The 12,920-nt window shown below is 34.5% G+C and overlaps 1 protein-coding gene across 4 annotated transcripts in view; it reads left to right on the forward strand.

Annotated features, from left to right (window-relative positions):
- The first annotated feature begins 227 nt into the window (after nucleotides 1-227).
- The window catches only part of LOC128209239 (spectrin beta chain, non-erythrocytic 2-like), a 107,134-nt gene continuing 94,441 nt past the window's right edge, over nucleotides 228-12,920 (forward strand). For all 4 annotated transcript variants that reach the window (XM_052913182.1, XM_052913185.1, XM_052913183.1 and 1 more), the window contains exons 1-2: nucleotides 228-380; nucleotides 4,244-4,394. In XM_052913182.1, coding sequence (XP_052769142.1) covers nucleotides 4,278-4,394 — 117 coding nt within the window. In that variant the 5' untranslated portion in view covers nucleotides 228-380; nucleotides 4,244-4,277. The remainder of the gene's footprint in view (nucleotides 381-4,243; nucleotides 4,395-12,920) is intronic.

Here is a 12,920-nt window from a genome sequence, read left to right on the forward strand (position 1 = left end):
TTTTTATGCTCTGTGGAATATGTATTCATGAGTTTATTTTCACTTCCCTGTAAACCGTTCATAACCATTATACAACCCTCAAGATGTTACCTATACTTAATTGAAAATCCACAGAAGTGAAAATTAAACGGTATCAATTTTTATCACACCCGTGACCACGCCCCCCGTGAATAGCTCCCATAGTTGACAATAGAGGGCGCTGCGCTCAGACTACACACCTTGACAGGTACGACTAGCGGCCATTTTACAAAGTATTGGAAGTTTTAGAGCCGTGTTACACTGGATTTATTGTGTATTTATATGGACATACGTCGGTTTAGGAATTAATATACATACTTTGGTCCTTCATTGGGCTGCTGAAGCTGGCATTTGTATTTTTGGTGGGTATTAACGTCAATTATTTATTGTCCTAATTGGGACATTGACCCGCTAAAATTGAACGAAATGTCAAATGAAATTCCATATAAAGGACATGTAAATATTTGGTAATTTTGATCATTTTAAGCGATGACAACACAAGCCACTATTTTCGCTTAAGTATTTAAGTATTTCTGACAAATCTGGATATGAATAATGGTTAACTAAAGCGTGTTAATCGAGTTTAAATGAAAATAGTGTACATGTGGAAATGACTATGAAGGGGTGCAACTCCTGGCGCTAATGTGAAAGTGAAAGTAGAAGTAGGATTAGGTGTCGACAAATGTTAATTTATCTCCACTTGTTTCTCTGTTATTGTCTGTTAGGTATTATTGAATAAGAATCTATTCTTAATCTGAAAATGTGCTATTAAAACTTTGATTTTTAAAGCAAAAAAGATAATTAACATTTATTTATTCTAATTTCTATTGCTGTCAATCCTCTGCATCGCTGCAGACCAATGAGTGGTCTTAAAACACTTTTAAACCACAGTTGTATAAACCCTGATACATTCATCAGAACTTAAAAAATGCATAACTTTTGACATTGTTGGTTCCTGTGTTGTAAACAGGATGTTGCACATATAAAAGTATGACATATATACAGGAACTGACAGACCTGACCCAAGAAATACATGTATACTCTAATATTCTGCAGGGTTCAAGATCCCAAACTTTTTATTGCAGACTCCAGGACCAGGGATATTTTCTCTTTTTGGTCCTCATTTCAATGTTGACTTAATTGGAAGTTTGGCTAAATCTCTCAGTTAGGTAACCCCTAGTTCCATCAAGCTAAATTGTAGCTTGTGATAAAAAAACACCCTGTATTTTTAGGGAGCCTGGTTTTTTTTCCAGGAAAATATAGCCTATAATTTCAGGTCAATTGTACAAAATAATGTATATCATGTGATTTTACATAAGCATTGGTGATGTTGTAATCTTTGCCAGTGTCATATTTCGCTTTGACTTTAGACTGTTCTGTTCCTGAAAAAAAGATCAGGTGTTTTAATCATGTGTTTATAGAACTCGAAAGTTGGCTGTAACTCCAACCTGTATATAAATATTATATACCATAGATTAAACGTTGGATGGATGTTGATTAAGACATCTAACACAAACATGTCCCATCACTCTGGTCAAAAAGGTTTGTTGATATTAAAAGTAAACAGTGTATATATCATTGTAAGTATATATAATTGAGATTTTTTGTTCAAGTTCATGTAGGATTATCATTTTGTTGAAATACTTCAGGAATTTATTTAAGAGCCTTCAAGTGATATTGTTTGTATCATTATTTAATACCCGAGTCTATGTTATGGAAATTGAAATAAAAATTCAATTCGAATTTCAGTAAGTCTTGAAACACTAAAACAATTGTGACATAATTGAATCTTTCTTTAGCAATTGTTATATTGAAAAGAATGGGGTGTGTGTATAGTTGGGGGATGCCCATTGACCGGTCACTTGTTTGTTTGGTTTAACTATTCAGCCGAGTGTGATCTAATATATTCAGTTTTGAAGAGTACTACCATGTTGTGGAACATAATAATATCCGACATGGTTTGATAAGCACCCTTTGTGGAAGGTCTAAGGCTTCGCCAGTATTCAAATTTCAGCCTTATCCACTTTACAAAGAGTTGCAGGAGATTAATGCCATTTACACACAAAACTGTAAACACTGAGCCAACTTCTTTAAATAGACTTACAAGGCACTATAGTAAAGCTTTATTGCGTACCAGTATTTCAATTAACGCTGCATTGCATTCACTCATTGATATTGAATTCACCTGTCATGAATTAACAGAGTTGAAACATTCCACAGTTTGGTGACCTTAAAATGTAGAGTTTAAATAATAATAAATGTTACAATGCTACTGTACTTGGATCAAATCTGAATTTCTTGAAGAGACACAGAGATCATCTATTGTTGTGTGTGAATAATAGATTGTGGTAATCAATGTTTTGACTGATAACATTTAAGAAGATATTTTAGTTTCACTTGTGATTAGTGTACCATGTTCACATAATTGTTATACCATTTGATTAATTATTGATTTAATGTTTCAGGGAAACTAGATCCTTGCAATTTCTTACATGTCAATAAGTGAATCAAAGTTTTTAGGAAATACAAGAAGAGTTGCGGAAATACTAGACAATTCATATCGTATGTCCATTGCATACTTCAATAACCTATTGAAATATACCATACTGAAATTGAACTTAAAAGAATTGTTAATAGCCATAAGATGAGACCAATGCCCATGAGGTGCCCCATGACACCAATGCCCTTGACGTGCTCTTTGGGACCAATGCCCTTGAGGTTCCCCGTGAGACTCATGCCCATGAGGTTCCCCATGAGTCCAATGCCCATGAGGTTCCCCATGAGAATAATGCCCTTAAGGTGTTCCGTGAGACCGAATGCCTTTGAGATGCACAATGAGACCAATGCCCTTGAGGTGCTCTGTGGGACCAATGCCCTTGAGGTGCTCTGTGGGACCAATGCCCTTGAGGTGCTCGGTGGGACCAATGCCATAGAAGTTCCCCATGAGACCAATGCCCTTGAGGTTCCCCATGAGAATAATGCCCTTGAGGTTCCCCATGAGACCAATGCCATTGAGGTTCCCCATGAGACCAATACCCTTGAGGTTCCCCATGAGAATAATGCCCTTGAGGTTTCCCTTGAGACTAATGCCCTTGTGGTGCTTGGAGAGACCCAATGCCTTAGAGATGCCCCATGAGACCAAGTTCCTTCAGGTGCTCTATGGGACGAATGCCAATGAGTTTCCCCATGAGACCAATGCCCATGAGAATAATGCCCTTAAGGTTCCCCATGAGGCCAATGCCCTTGAGGCTTGGCATGAGACCAATGCCCTTAAGGTTTCCCATGAGAATAATGCCCTTGAGGTGTTACGTGAGACCCAATGCCTTTGAGATGCCCCATGAGACCAATGCCTTTGAGATGCCCTTGAGGTGCTCTGTGGGACCAATGCCTTTGAGATGTCCCATTAGACCAATGCCCTTGAGGTGCTCTGTGGAACCAATGCCTTTGAGGTGCTCTGTGGGACCAATGCCTTTAAGTGATATGTGGGACTGCCTTTAAGGTGCTCTATGGGATCAATGCTGTTGAGGTTCCCCATGAGACCAATGCCATTGAGATGCCCAATGAGATCATTGGCCTTGAGGTGCTCTGTGTGACCAGTTCCCTTGAGGTGTTCCGTGGGACCAATGCCTTTGAGGTTCTCTGTGAGACCCAATGCCTTTGAGGTGTCCCATGAGATCAATGTCCTTGAGGTGCCCCATGAGATGAATGCCCTTGAAGTGCTCTGTGTGACCAATGCCCTTGAGGTGGTCTGTGGGACCAATGTCTTTGAGGTTCTCCTTGAGACCCAATGCCTTTGAGGTGCCCAATGAGACCAATGCTTTTGAGATGCCCCATTAGACCAATGCCCTTTATGTGCTCTGTGGAACCAATGCCTTAAAGGTGCTCCTTGAGTCCAAAGCCTTTTGTGTGCTCAATTAGACTAATGCTGTTGAGATTCTCTGTGAGACCATAGCCCATGTTCTGTATTTGTTGCCAGGTGTTTAATATATCAATGTTTTTAACTTTAAACTTTGGCACTTATTTAAAATATCTTAATACCCTCATGAAACAACTATATTGATTTTTTGAACTTTGCTGGAATGTAAACATTCTAGTTCATATTAATTATAATTTCATTACATATTGCTTCAAAAAAATAAATGCTTCAGTTTGAAGTGCATGTGTTGCGGTTAAGGTTAGGAACATTTGTTTGATGTGCATCACATTTTAATTTGTATGTTTTCAGTCCCAATGCCAGTGTAGGGGAGAGAAACGTGACAATGTCGACTCGGGACGTTCAGAATTTCGAGTCTGGCAGGATTAATGCCCTGCGAGATGAACGAGTCTACATACAAAAGAAAACTTTTACAAAATGGGCGAATGCTTTCTTGGAAAAGGTAAATCTTTCGTAGTATAGGAAAGAAGCTTGAACACATTTGTTCAAGCCATCATTTAATTTGGGAAGACATGTTGTGGCAATACAAACTGTACCAAGGTGATGTCATCAGAGCCTGACCGGTCTCCTGTAGCCGAGGTTAATCCTCCGGTCTCACTTCAATGGTGTGTTACACAAAGTGCTAAAAAATTTGGCCTTCAGTTTCACCAAAAGCCTTCTGAATGGGAATATGCCTGAGTTATAATTGCAGAGACATGAGCGCAAACACCAAGACATTTGATCCCTTCTCTGTTTCAATAAGGGAACAACGTGTCTGGGTACACATACTGAACTGTACTGGCACATTTAATATATAACAATCATATCAAGATCACTTTCTTTGTTGAATTTTCATACCTCTTTATGTAGTTTTGAATAAATATGCCTTAAACACATACAATTATTTGCACAAGTAAACATAGGCTTTTCACTTGGATTGAAGGTGATATTGGTGTGAAATTTAGCGTGACAGACTGCATATGGAATGTGATGGTCACATGGTTAATAACACAAAAATGTCTAAACGAATAGTTTTGAATTTTTTAAATGAAAATAAAATGAAAATAACTGGCAAAAAGAGTTGGTTACAAGTATCCCTCCAGTTTTTGAAGGACGCATGATAATAGCTATGCTGAAATAACAAACCAATTATATATCATGAACTATGGCTGAATATGCCAAATACTGTACTGTCATTTATTGCAATTTATTGCTTTTAATTTTCATAATAACATAAACCAGCCATGATAAGAAAACTGTTTAAGGGTCTTCGACAGTGCATAATTGAGTTTTGAAACCCCAAAATGAAAACTTTTTAAAAGTTCATGTTTTATGTAGTTGTGAGGAACAATTTGTTTCATTAGTAACACTAACATCCTTTGCGACATGTTTTGGGGTAATGAGGAGTTGACCAAATTAACAAATGCAGATTTTGGATCAAAAAGCATATACACATTTTTTTGTCGGAAAAGTTGGATATTAAATATTATTATACCCAATCCACAATGTCTTGTGGGTTTTTGATGATATCTGTTCAAATATTAAAGATATCCATTAAAATATTGAAAGATAGTGGAAAAAAATAATTTTCCTGGTTACAAAAATGCAAATATCTTTCTCAAAAATTCTTATTCATTTTGTAAAAATACAAATGCTTTTTGATTGCAAATCTGATAAAATAATCTTTTGTAGAGTTTGCTCACATTCTAATTACACCTACAGATTTAGCAATGGATGTATGTATTATGCTTGCTAATAATTGAACCTCAAAACTAAACAAAAAATAAAAAAATAAGCATTTTTTGTTTTGGTCCTCAAAATGACTTTTGCACTGTGGAAGGCCCTTAACTTGAATAAGGATAACAAATCCAAGACTATTAGCTCAAATGCACAAACCATTAATGTTAAAGTTATTGTCTGTTACCACTTAGAAATTATTAAACATTAAAAAATAAACAGTAATAAATGCTTATGAACACTACAGTGTTTTAAAAATGATGGTTATGAAACAGAAAGCTGTTATCAACTTGGGAGGAACTTTATAATGATTAAAGGAAAAATCATCTTTCAAAAACATATTGCTATAAATCGATATTATATATCATGCTGAAATTCGTTATCGTCGGACAGATTATCGATATTTATCAATATATATGGACATATCATGGACAGATTATCGATATTTATCAATATATATGGACATATCGTGGACAGATTATCGATATATTGTTGCAGCCTTAGCCTGAGCCTAGTGAATGTTTGTTGACCAGCAAAATATGAAAGAATACATCATAACAGTTGTTAAAATACCTTTTTGACCTTGTGTTTTGATATTTGCTACAAAAGTTATGATCATTTGATGTTTCTCTTCTTGTATTTTGACTAAATATGTGGAAATTATTTGTTCTGAATATTTAAGAGGTGTTCATTATATAGGCATAAAAAGTGGTGAAATGATGTTTGCTTATTGACAATTGTGTTTCTATCTAGTCACTTATTGCCTACTGTCCACTCTGCCCCCTTAAGACAATAGAGTGATCGATCTGGTCATTTTATACGCTACACTGTGTGATGGCATGTGCCACTGCTCCAACAGCGTCACTAATTTATGACAGTTAAATATCAAAAGTAAACATTAGTTATGATACATTTGGTATGCAATAACCCACGGGCACTTACTCGTTTGTGTGTTATCTATATGGCTTAAATGCTTCTCGAATGATTACAGCATTTTCAATCAGTAATGAATTTCTCATGGGTGACCCATATAAACAGAGATTTATTTCATTGCATATAAAGGTAAATAGTCAACCTATTGGATCAAAAACCAATGATAATCAGTGCCTACTGAATAAAATATTTCATGACCATAGTAGTATTCCAAAGTGGCAGAGTTACCAGCAGTGCGATACAAGGTTTCACTGAAATAATGTGTCATGAATGTTCCTGTATTACATGTGTTCCGTTGTTTTTCTTATGTCAAAGGGTGACTTTCTACAGATATTTCTCTGTTAAACATATTGTTTGAAGTTTTTTGTTGATAACAGTAACATCCATGTTCAAATTGTGAATGACAGAGTAGGAAGGGATCAAAACAAGTTTTCTTTTGGGGAAGAGCTTTTTTTGCTTACTGGAAAAAGCAACTTCAAACAATTGATTTGTAGACAAAATTTAATGCCAAAGAAATGGGACCATGAAACTTCACCAGTTATTCAAATGTCACTGTAAAAATATGTTATTACTGCATATAAAAGTAATAAAGTATTATGTAAAACTGACATTTTACTGTCATAATTAATGTTTCTGCTTTTAACATTATCTTGTGGCTTGAAGGTTTTATTTGACACAACATGATCAGTTATATTTTCATCCTCGTCAAAACTGTAAGAAATTAAATTTTGTTTTGAGGCTTAGATGTTTTATATAAGCTGGTCTTCAGGTTTTTGTCTGCTGAAGAAATTAATTTTAAAGCAAAATGTGGACAAAGTATTTTGTGCCAGGCTTTCATACGTTTTTTGGTTATAGCAGGTGCACTGTGTTAATTCGATCTCCTACCTTATGAAATGTGAATATTGACGGTTGATGAAGATTACTCACTGTTCAATGGGCTAGGCAAGCTGTTGCCAAATTGTCAAAGCCTGATCATCTCAAGAATAGTCCATGGAAATCCATAATGTCTTTAACACATTCACACCTGCACTATTAATCGATTTAATTGCAACTTAAAAGTGGGATTATTGTTATAAAAAGTAAATGTATGTTGATGATAAATGTTGTCCAGAAAAAGAATGTCTTGGTCATGTTTAGCTTGTCTTTCTAGGTATTGTTGTAGCTTTTACGTCAAAACTGTCATCGTCGTTGTTGTTGTTGTGTTGATGTGTCAATGCATTAATATGAAACTTGGTCCACATGTTCACTATGATGATATGCCCAGCTCAGGCTATAAATGTATACCTTGTGTTCGGTGGACATTCATTCCACTAGCTTGGATCTGCATGCAGTACTTTTGTTGGGTTAATAGTTTTACTTTTAAAGGCTTCATCATTTCAAATAGTCATGTTGTAAACTAATAGCAGTCTGATGTGCTTTAAAAATTGAATTATGCTTCATTGACCATCAGTCAGTCAATATTATAAAACAAAGAAAACCTTAGAACCTGCAATGGTTTCTTTTAAGAGTGAAAAATGTCAAATGCTCAGAATAAAATGCTTAAGAAGACATTGTGACAAGAAATCAATGTGAACAGTGTCAAGCGTGACAAAATGCCTGGACCATTGAAGAGATTACATTTGCGGTATCGATCAAATCAGCCTCACCGTGACCACAACTGCATTAGGAATTAAGCATGAGTTCATGCAATCAGATGTTGACAGCCAATGATTTCATTGTCATCATGTCAGCATATGTTTTATTGATAATTGAGCTTGCAGTAAATAATTAGTTAATCTTGTTTAATTGTGAAGACCATGAAAACGACTGGTTACGAAAAACTGTGGCATGAAACATAAGAACTGGTTATTAAAATTTGAATCAACACATGCTGTGTTGTTGCATTAAGTTACAAAAGCTCACCGGTTGAAAAATGGTCTGTGTCTGGATGTTTATTCTACTGACAGTCCTGTATCCCTAGTAATTGTGCGGATCTCCGATGTCAGATAAGGACTTCCCCCGACCCTGTCGACTGTGGAATTCCCCTCACTGCACGTCACATTGTCTTCTTGCCCTGTCCATAATACATGAAATAATTAATCATTCCATTCTTAAAATGATCATTTCATGATACCTCGTAACAGATTGATCTGTTTTTGATCAAGTAAAATGTAGCTTTTGTTAATAGTTCTATGTATTATTTCATCTTCCTGATTTGTTAATTTAGTGAGGTTGACCTTTACCTACATTTTTCATGGTTACTTTTTTAATTTATTTTAATAAATCTATCATATTTTGATCTGCTTTTTATTCTTAATCAAATATTTGATTTCAATTTGAACTGTCAGCAGAAATTTAACTTTTAAATTTGAAAAATGTTTGGTAAAGTGTATTGGAGTTATGCGCAAGATTGTACTGATGAATGGAAAGCCTCGATATTGTCAATAGTCATACCGATTATCTGAATAAACATTCAGTTGAAGAGATAATTAGTATAGTAACTTGATGTATAACAGCTCAATATTTGAACATGATTCATTTAATGTGAGGAAAGGGTGATCTTGGTTTATCATAAACTTTGAAGTAACTTTTGTACGATAGTAGTCCTGAAGGCTACTGGTGTTTGATCCATGATAAATACCCACCACAATGTCTGCTATTTCAACAATTCTTCCTTTCAAAATGAGAGAATCTTTGCAAAAGTCTCTTGGTCATATATAGGAATGGATGGTGATATTGTATTGGTGCCTTCGATCTAAGTACTGTATGACCTATCATAGCTGTTGGTCTTAAGCTGTATTCAGACTATAAGTATCTATCATATATTTTCGGTACTGATAGAAAAATCCGACTAGAGGGCACGCGTGTGAGCCAGTAACGACATGATTGATATTTTTTCTTGCATATCTAACATTGCCAATTTGTGGAAACATCGACATAGAGAACACACTTTTGTACATTTTACCAAAAAGCGTGTGCCATGCTGTTTACTGACATCATAAAGCGCAGTAATTTTAAAACACTATTGGCGTCAAATAGTTCCTCTAAAAATCACATTTATATGATTATCTATTTTAGATTTTAATTAAAAGTCTTGCTTGCAAACTTGTTTATTTGATTGCTCTTAATTAAAATGGCATAGTATACTTTTCATAAACCATACAGTAAAAGAAATAACACAGGGGTGTAGGACGTTTTTTTCCAGCACTGGTCACACGATCTGAAATACACGTCCAGTATGCAAGAATGTCCTAACATAGCCGTTGGTCTTAAAGCTGTATTCAGACTGTCGCTTGCAATAAAAGCCTAAGCTTGCAAATTGCAATCTATATTAGCTTTGTTTATGAACAATTTGACAACCATATTTCTGATATTCTTAGCTTTCTAAAATATGTTTTGAGTATTTCAATTGGTGATCGGCTGCATTTTTTTTTAAACTTTCACATTTATTTTTTCATATCACACTGTTATAAGTTCCTTGCCTTTAGGTGTCAAGAATATCATCTTCAGAGACAAGGTTTGACATAGATGAAAATATGTGTGTATTAAACTTGTGGTTTGGCAATAAATCGTAAACACATTCCCTGGGGCTCTTATGTTTCATGTTTGCAAGCTGATTATAATATATCAGTAAAGATCTATATGATATCTTGGTATTATCTCTATTTAAAACCTAAACACACAATAACTGTTGAAAGTTGTTATAATAGAAGAGATCTTCACCATATATAATGTATACTGCAGTGTTACGCTACGTTGGTTCATTGTGATCTTGTAAACAAGTGTCCCGGGCGTAATATAATGAAATATAAACTGGCGTATTGCTAAAAAAATGCTTCTAAGCAAAGTGTCAAATTTCTAGCCCTGAATTTTAGATAAGACTTGTAAGGAATTTTCGCTATTGAGAGTAAATATAAATGAACGTAGAGGAAGTGTATTTGCTATTGCTTGATCTTGTATTCTGGTCGACATGCTCTTGTATGTTACTCTCGTATATTATTGTATTAAGGGTAAAAGTTGATTCTGAACAAGTTTGTCATACAAGAATCTGTATTTACTAGTTTTTTCTATGGCCTCTTAACCTGTAATTTGTTAAATCTTGTAGTAATTTTTGAAAATGTGTTTTCATTTTGTATGAGACAATACAGTTATCAGTGTATGTATCCGTGCATGCTGATACAAAATTTTCTGATATGATACAGATACTTGAACTCAAATGCATATATAGACAAATACAAGAAAAACTAGAATAGTTATATTTTGAGTAGCCATTTTGTTTCCAAAAATTATAAGTAACTATTGAAATTTTGAAGGACAGTTGTAGTTTTTCGTTTTTTTAAACTAATTTTTAAATCAATGCTTTAACCACTTCTGTTGTTATTCTTACTACCATGTCACGCCACTGTTATATTCTCTCCTAGTATTGTTGTGGGTGACATTGTCAGAACAAAATCTCCATTCCCTTTAGTGTGCCTCGTTTGTCGTCGTTACACTTTCCATTGTTGTCACTGCAGCTTCCTTGTCTTTGTCAGTGACCAATCAATGTTTGAGACTTTTGTTATGGTCTTTTGTTTCGATTGATCATCAATAATAGTTTAGTGCGATTATACATGAAGTACACTATGTTTCTCTTGTTGAATATTAAAGAAATGTTCATATAATCGTACAGTCAGCACAATTTTGTTCACGTTCATGACATGCATACAATTAGGACGTGGCTAATTGATAAACACAAATACACAAATGTTTTTTCCTGCTGCAGTTTACTAAGAGATGCAAACGAATTATTCTTGTCAGATGGAATGCTTATGTAAATGATGACAATGCGCACACATAAAGCATATGGGTTTTTTTGCATACTCATGATATTATGTAAACTAAAACATTAATGCTCTTCTATGAAATAGACCTGAATGAACAGTAAAGCTGCACTCTCACACATTGAATGTTTTTTGACAATTTTTGCAAAATTAGTAATGGTTTAAGTCTTAAAACATCAGTGTTCCATCTTATATCATTGGTTTTGCAGATATTTATGCAAAAATTTGCTCTTTCCAAGACAAAAAATAAGTTATTAAAATAGTCAATCTGTGAGACTGCAGCTTTAAAGGATGAAAATAAAAAAAACCCATCTTGTCAGTATTAAAACCCTGTGATGTTGTATAAAAATGTATTGTTTCTTACTTTTATTAATATCTTTAATATGCCTAATACACGCCGGGTAATCTTTGGAACCATAACATTTTGTTATGTGTGGAAAATGCTCCAACGTGTCTCTCGTTATAGTGCCAATGAGTGGAATATGGATGTAAACAGTGAGTATGGTTTCTTATTTTTTATTTTTAGAGGTTTATACGAGTAAATTTAAAAAATTTGGAGAATGTAGTTCCACATAGGATTATGGCCATGAGTTGTTCTAAAGGTAAAAGTTCTGAATAAAATTTAAAATTATTTTTTTCTCGACATGAATATACCCGCCTCTTTTTCCCTTTAAAGACACCCATCTGAAAATATATAAACACAATCGTTAGATTTTTGCCTTATAATACCTGGAAATACAGAATTGGAATTACGACGATCATTTGCTTTTAAGTATTAATTTATTAGACACAAAATGAACCTTAAAGTCCGCGAAGCAGTGTGGTAGTTGGTCATACTTTAAAAAGATCAAAAATGATATTAATTCAGTTAATTGTTAATTTTCATGTTATGAAATTGCTTCAGTTTTTTCACAATTCGTTTCCTACTAAATTACTATTCATGAGCACCACAACCTATTCATTGGCACCACAACGTTCAGAAAATCGAGCGTAGTGCAGCAAGTATAACAAATAAAGTTCTAAAATTTGTAACGCGGCAACCATTTGTCAATAAAAAAGCCACACACATGTATAGAAAATGCTTAAACCTAAGGTATGTGAACAATTCTCACGAAAATCAAGATTTTTACGTTGTCAACACTAACGTCTAGCAAGTTATGTAAGTTCTAGACGATCAGATATTTAATTTTATTAAGAACTTTTACCTTTAGAACAACTCATGGCCATTCCTATGTGGAACTACATCCATATTCCACTCATTGGCACTATAACGGAAGACGCGTTGGAGCATTTTCAACACATAACAAAATGTTATGGCTCCAATGATTACCCGGCGTGTAATAGTATCATAACAACTTTATATGTCTATTTTCACATAACAAGTAAAACTTTTGATTTGAAAAAAAGTAAAAATTTTGTGGTTGTTCCTATGTCATTGCTGCAAAATTCATCTGCAATTAAACACGGGAATGTTTTTTAACTAGTTTTTCACATAGTGGTTGGTTAATAGAATGACAAAC

This window comes from Mya arenaria, chromosome 11 (assembly GCF_026914265.1).
Source record: "Mya arenaria isolate MELC-2E11 chromosome 11, ASM2691426v1".
Lineage (NCBI taxonomy): Eukaryota > Metazoa > Mollusca > Bivalvia > Myida > Myidae > Mya > Mya arenaria.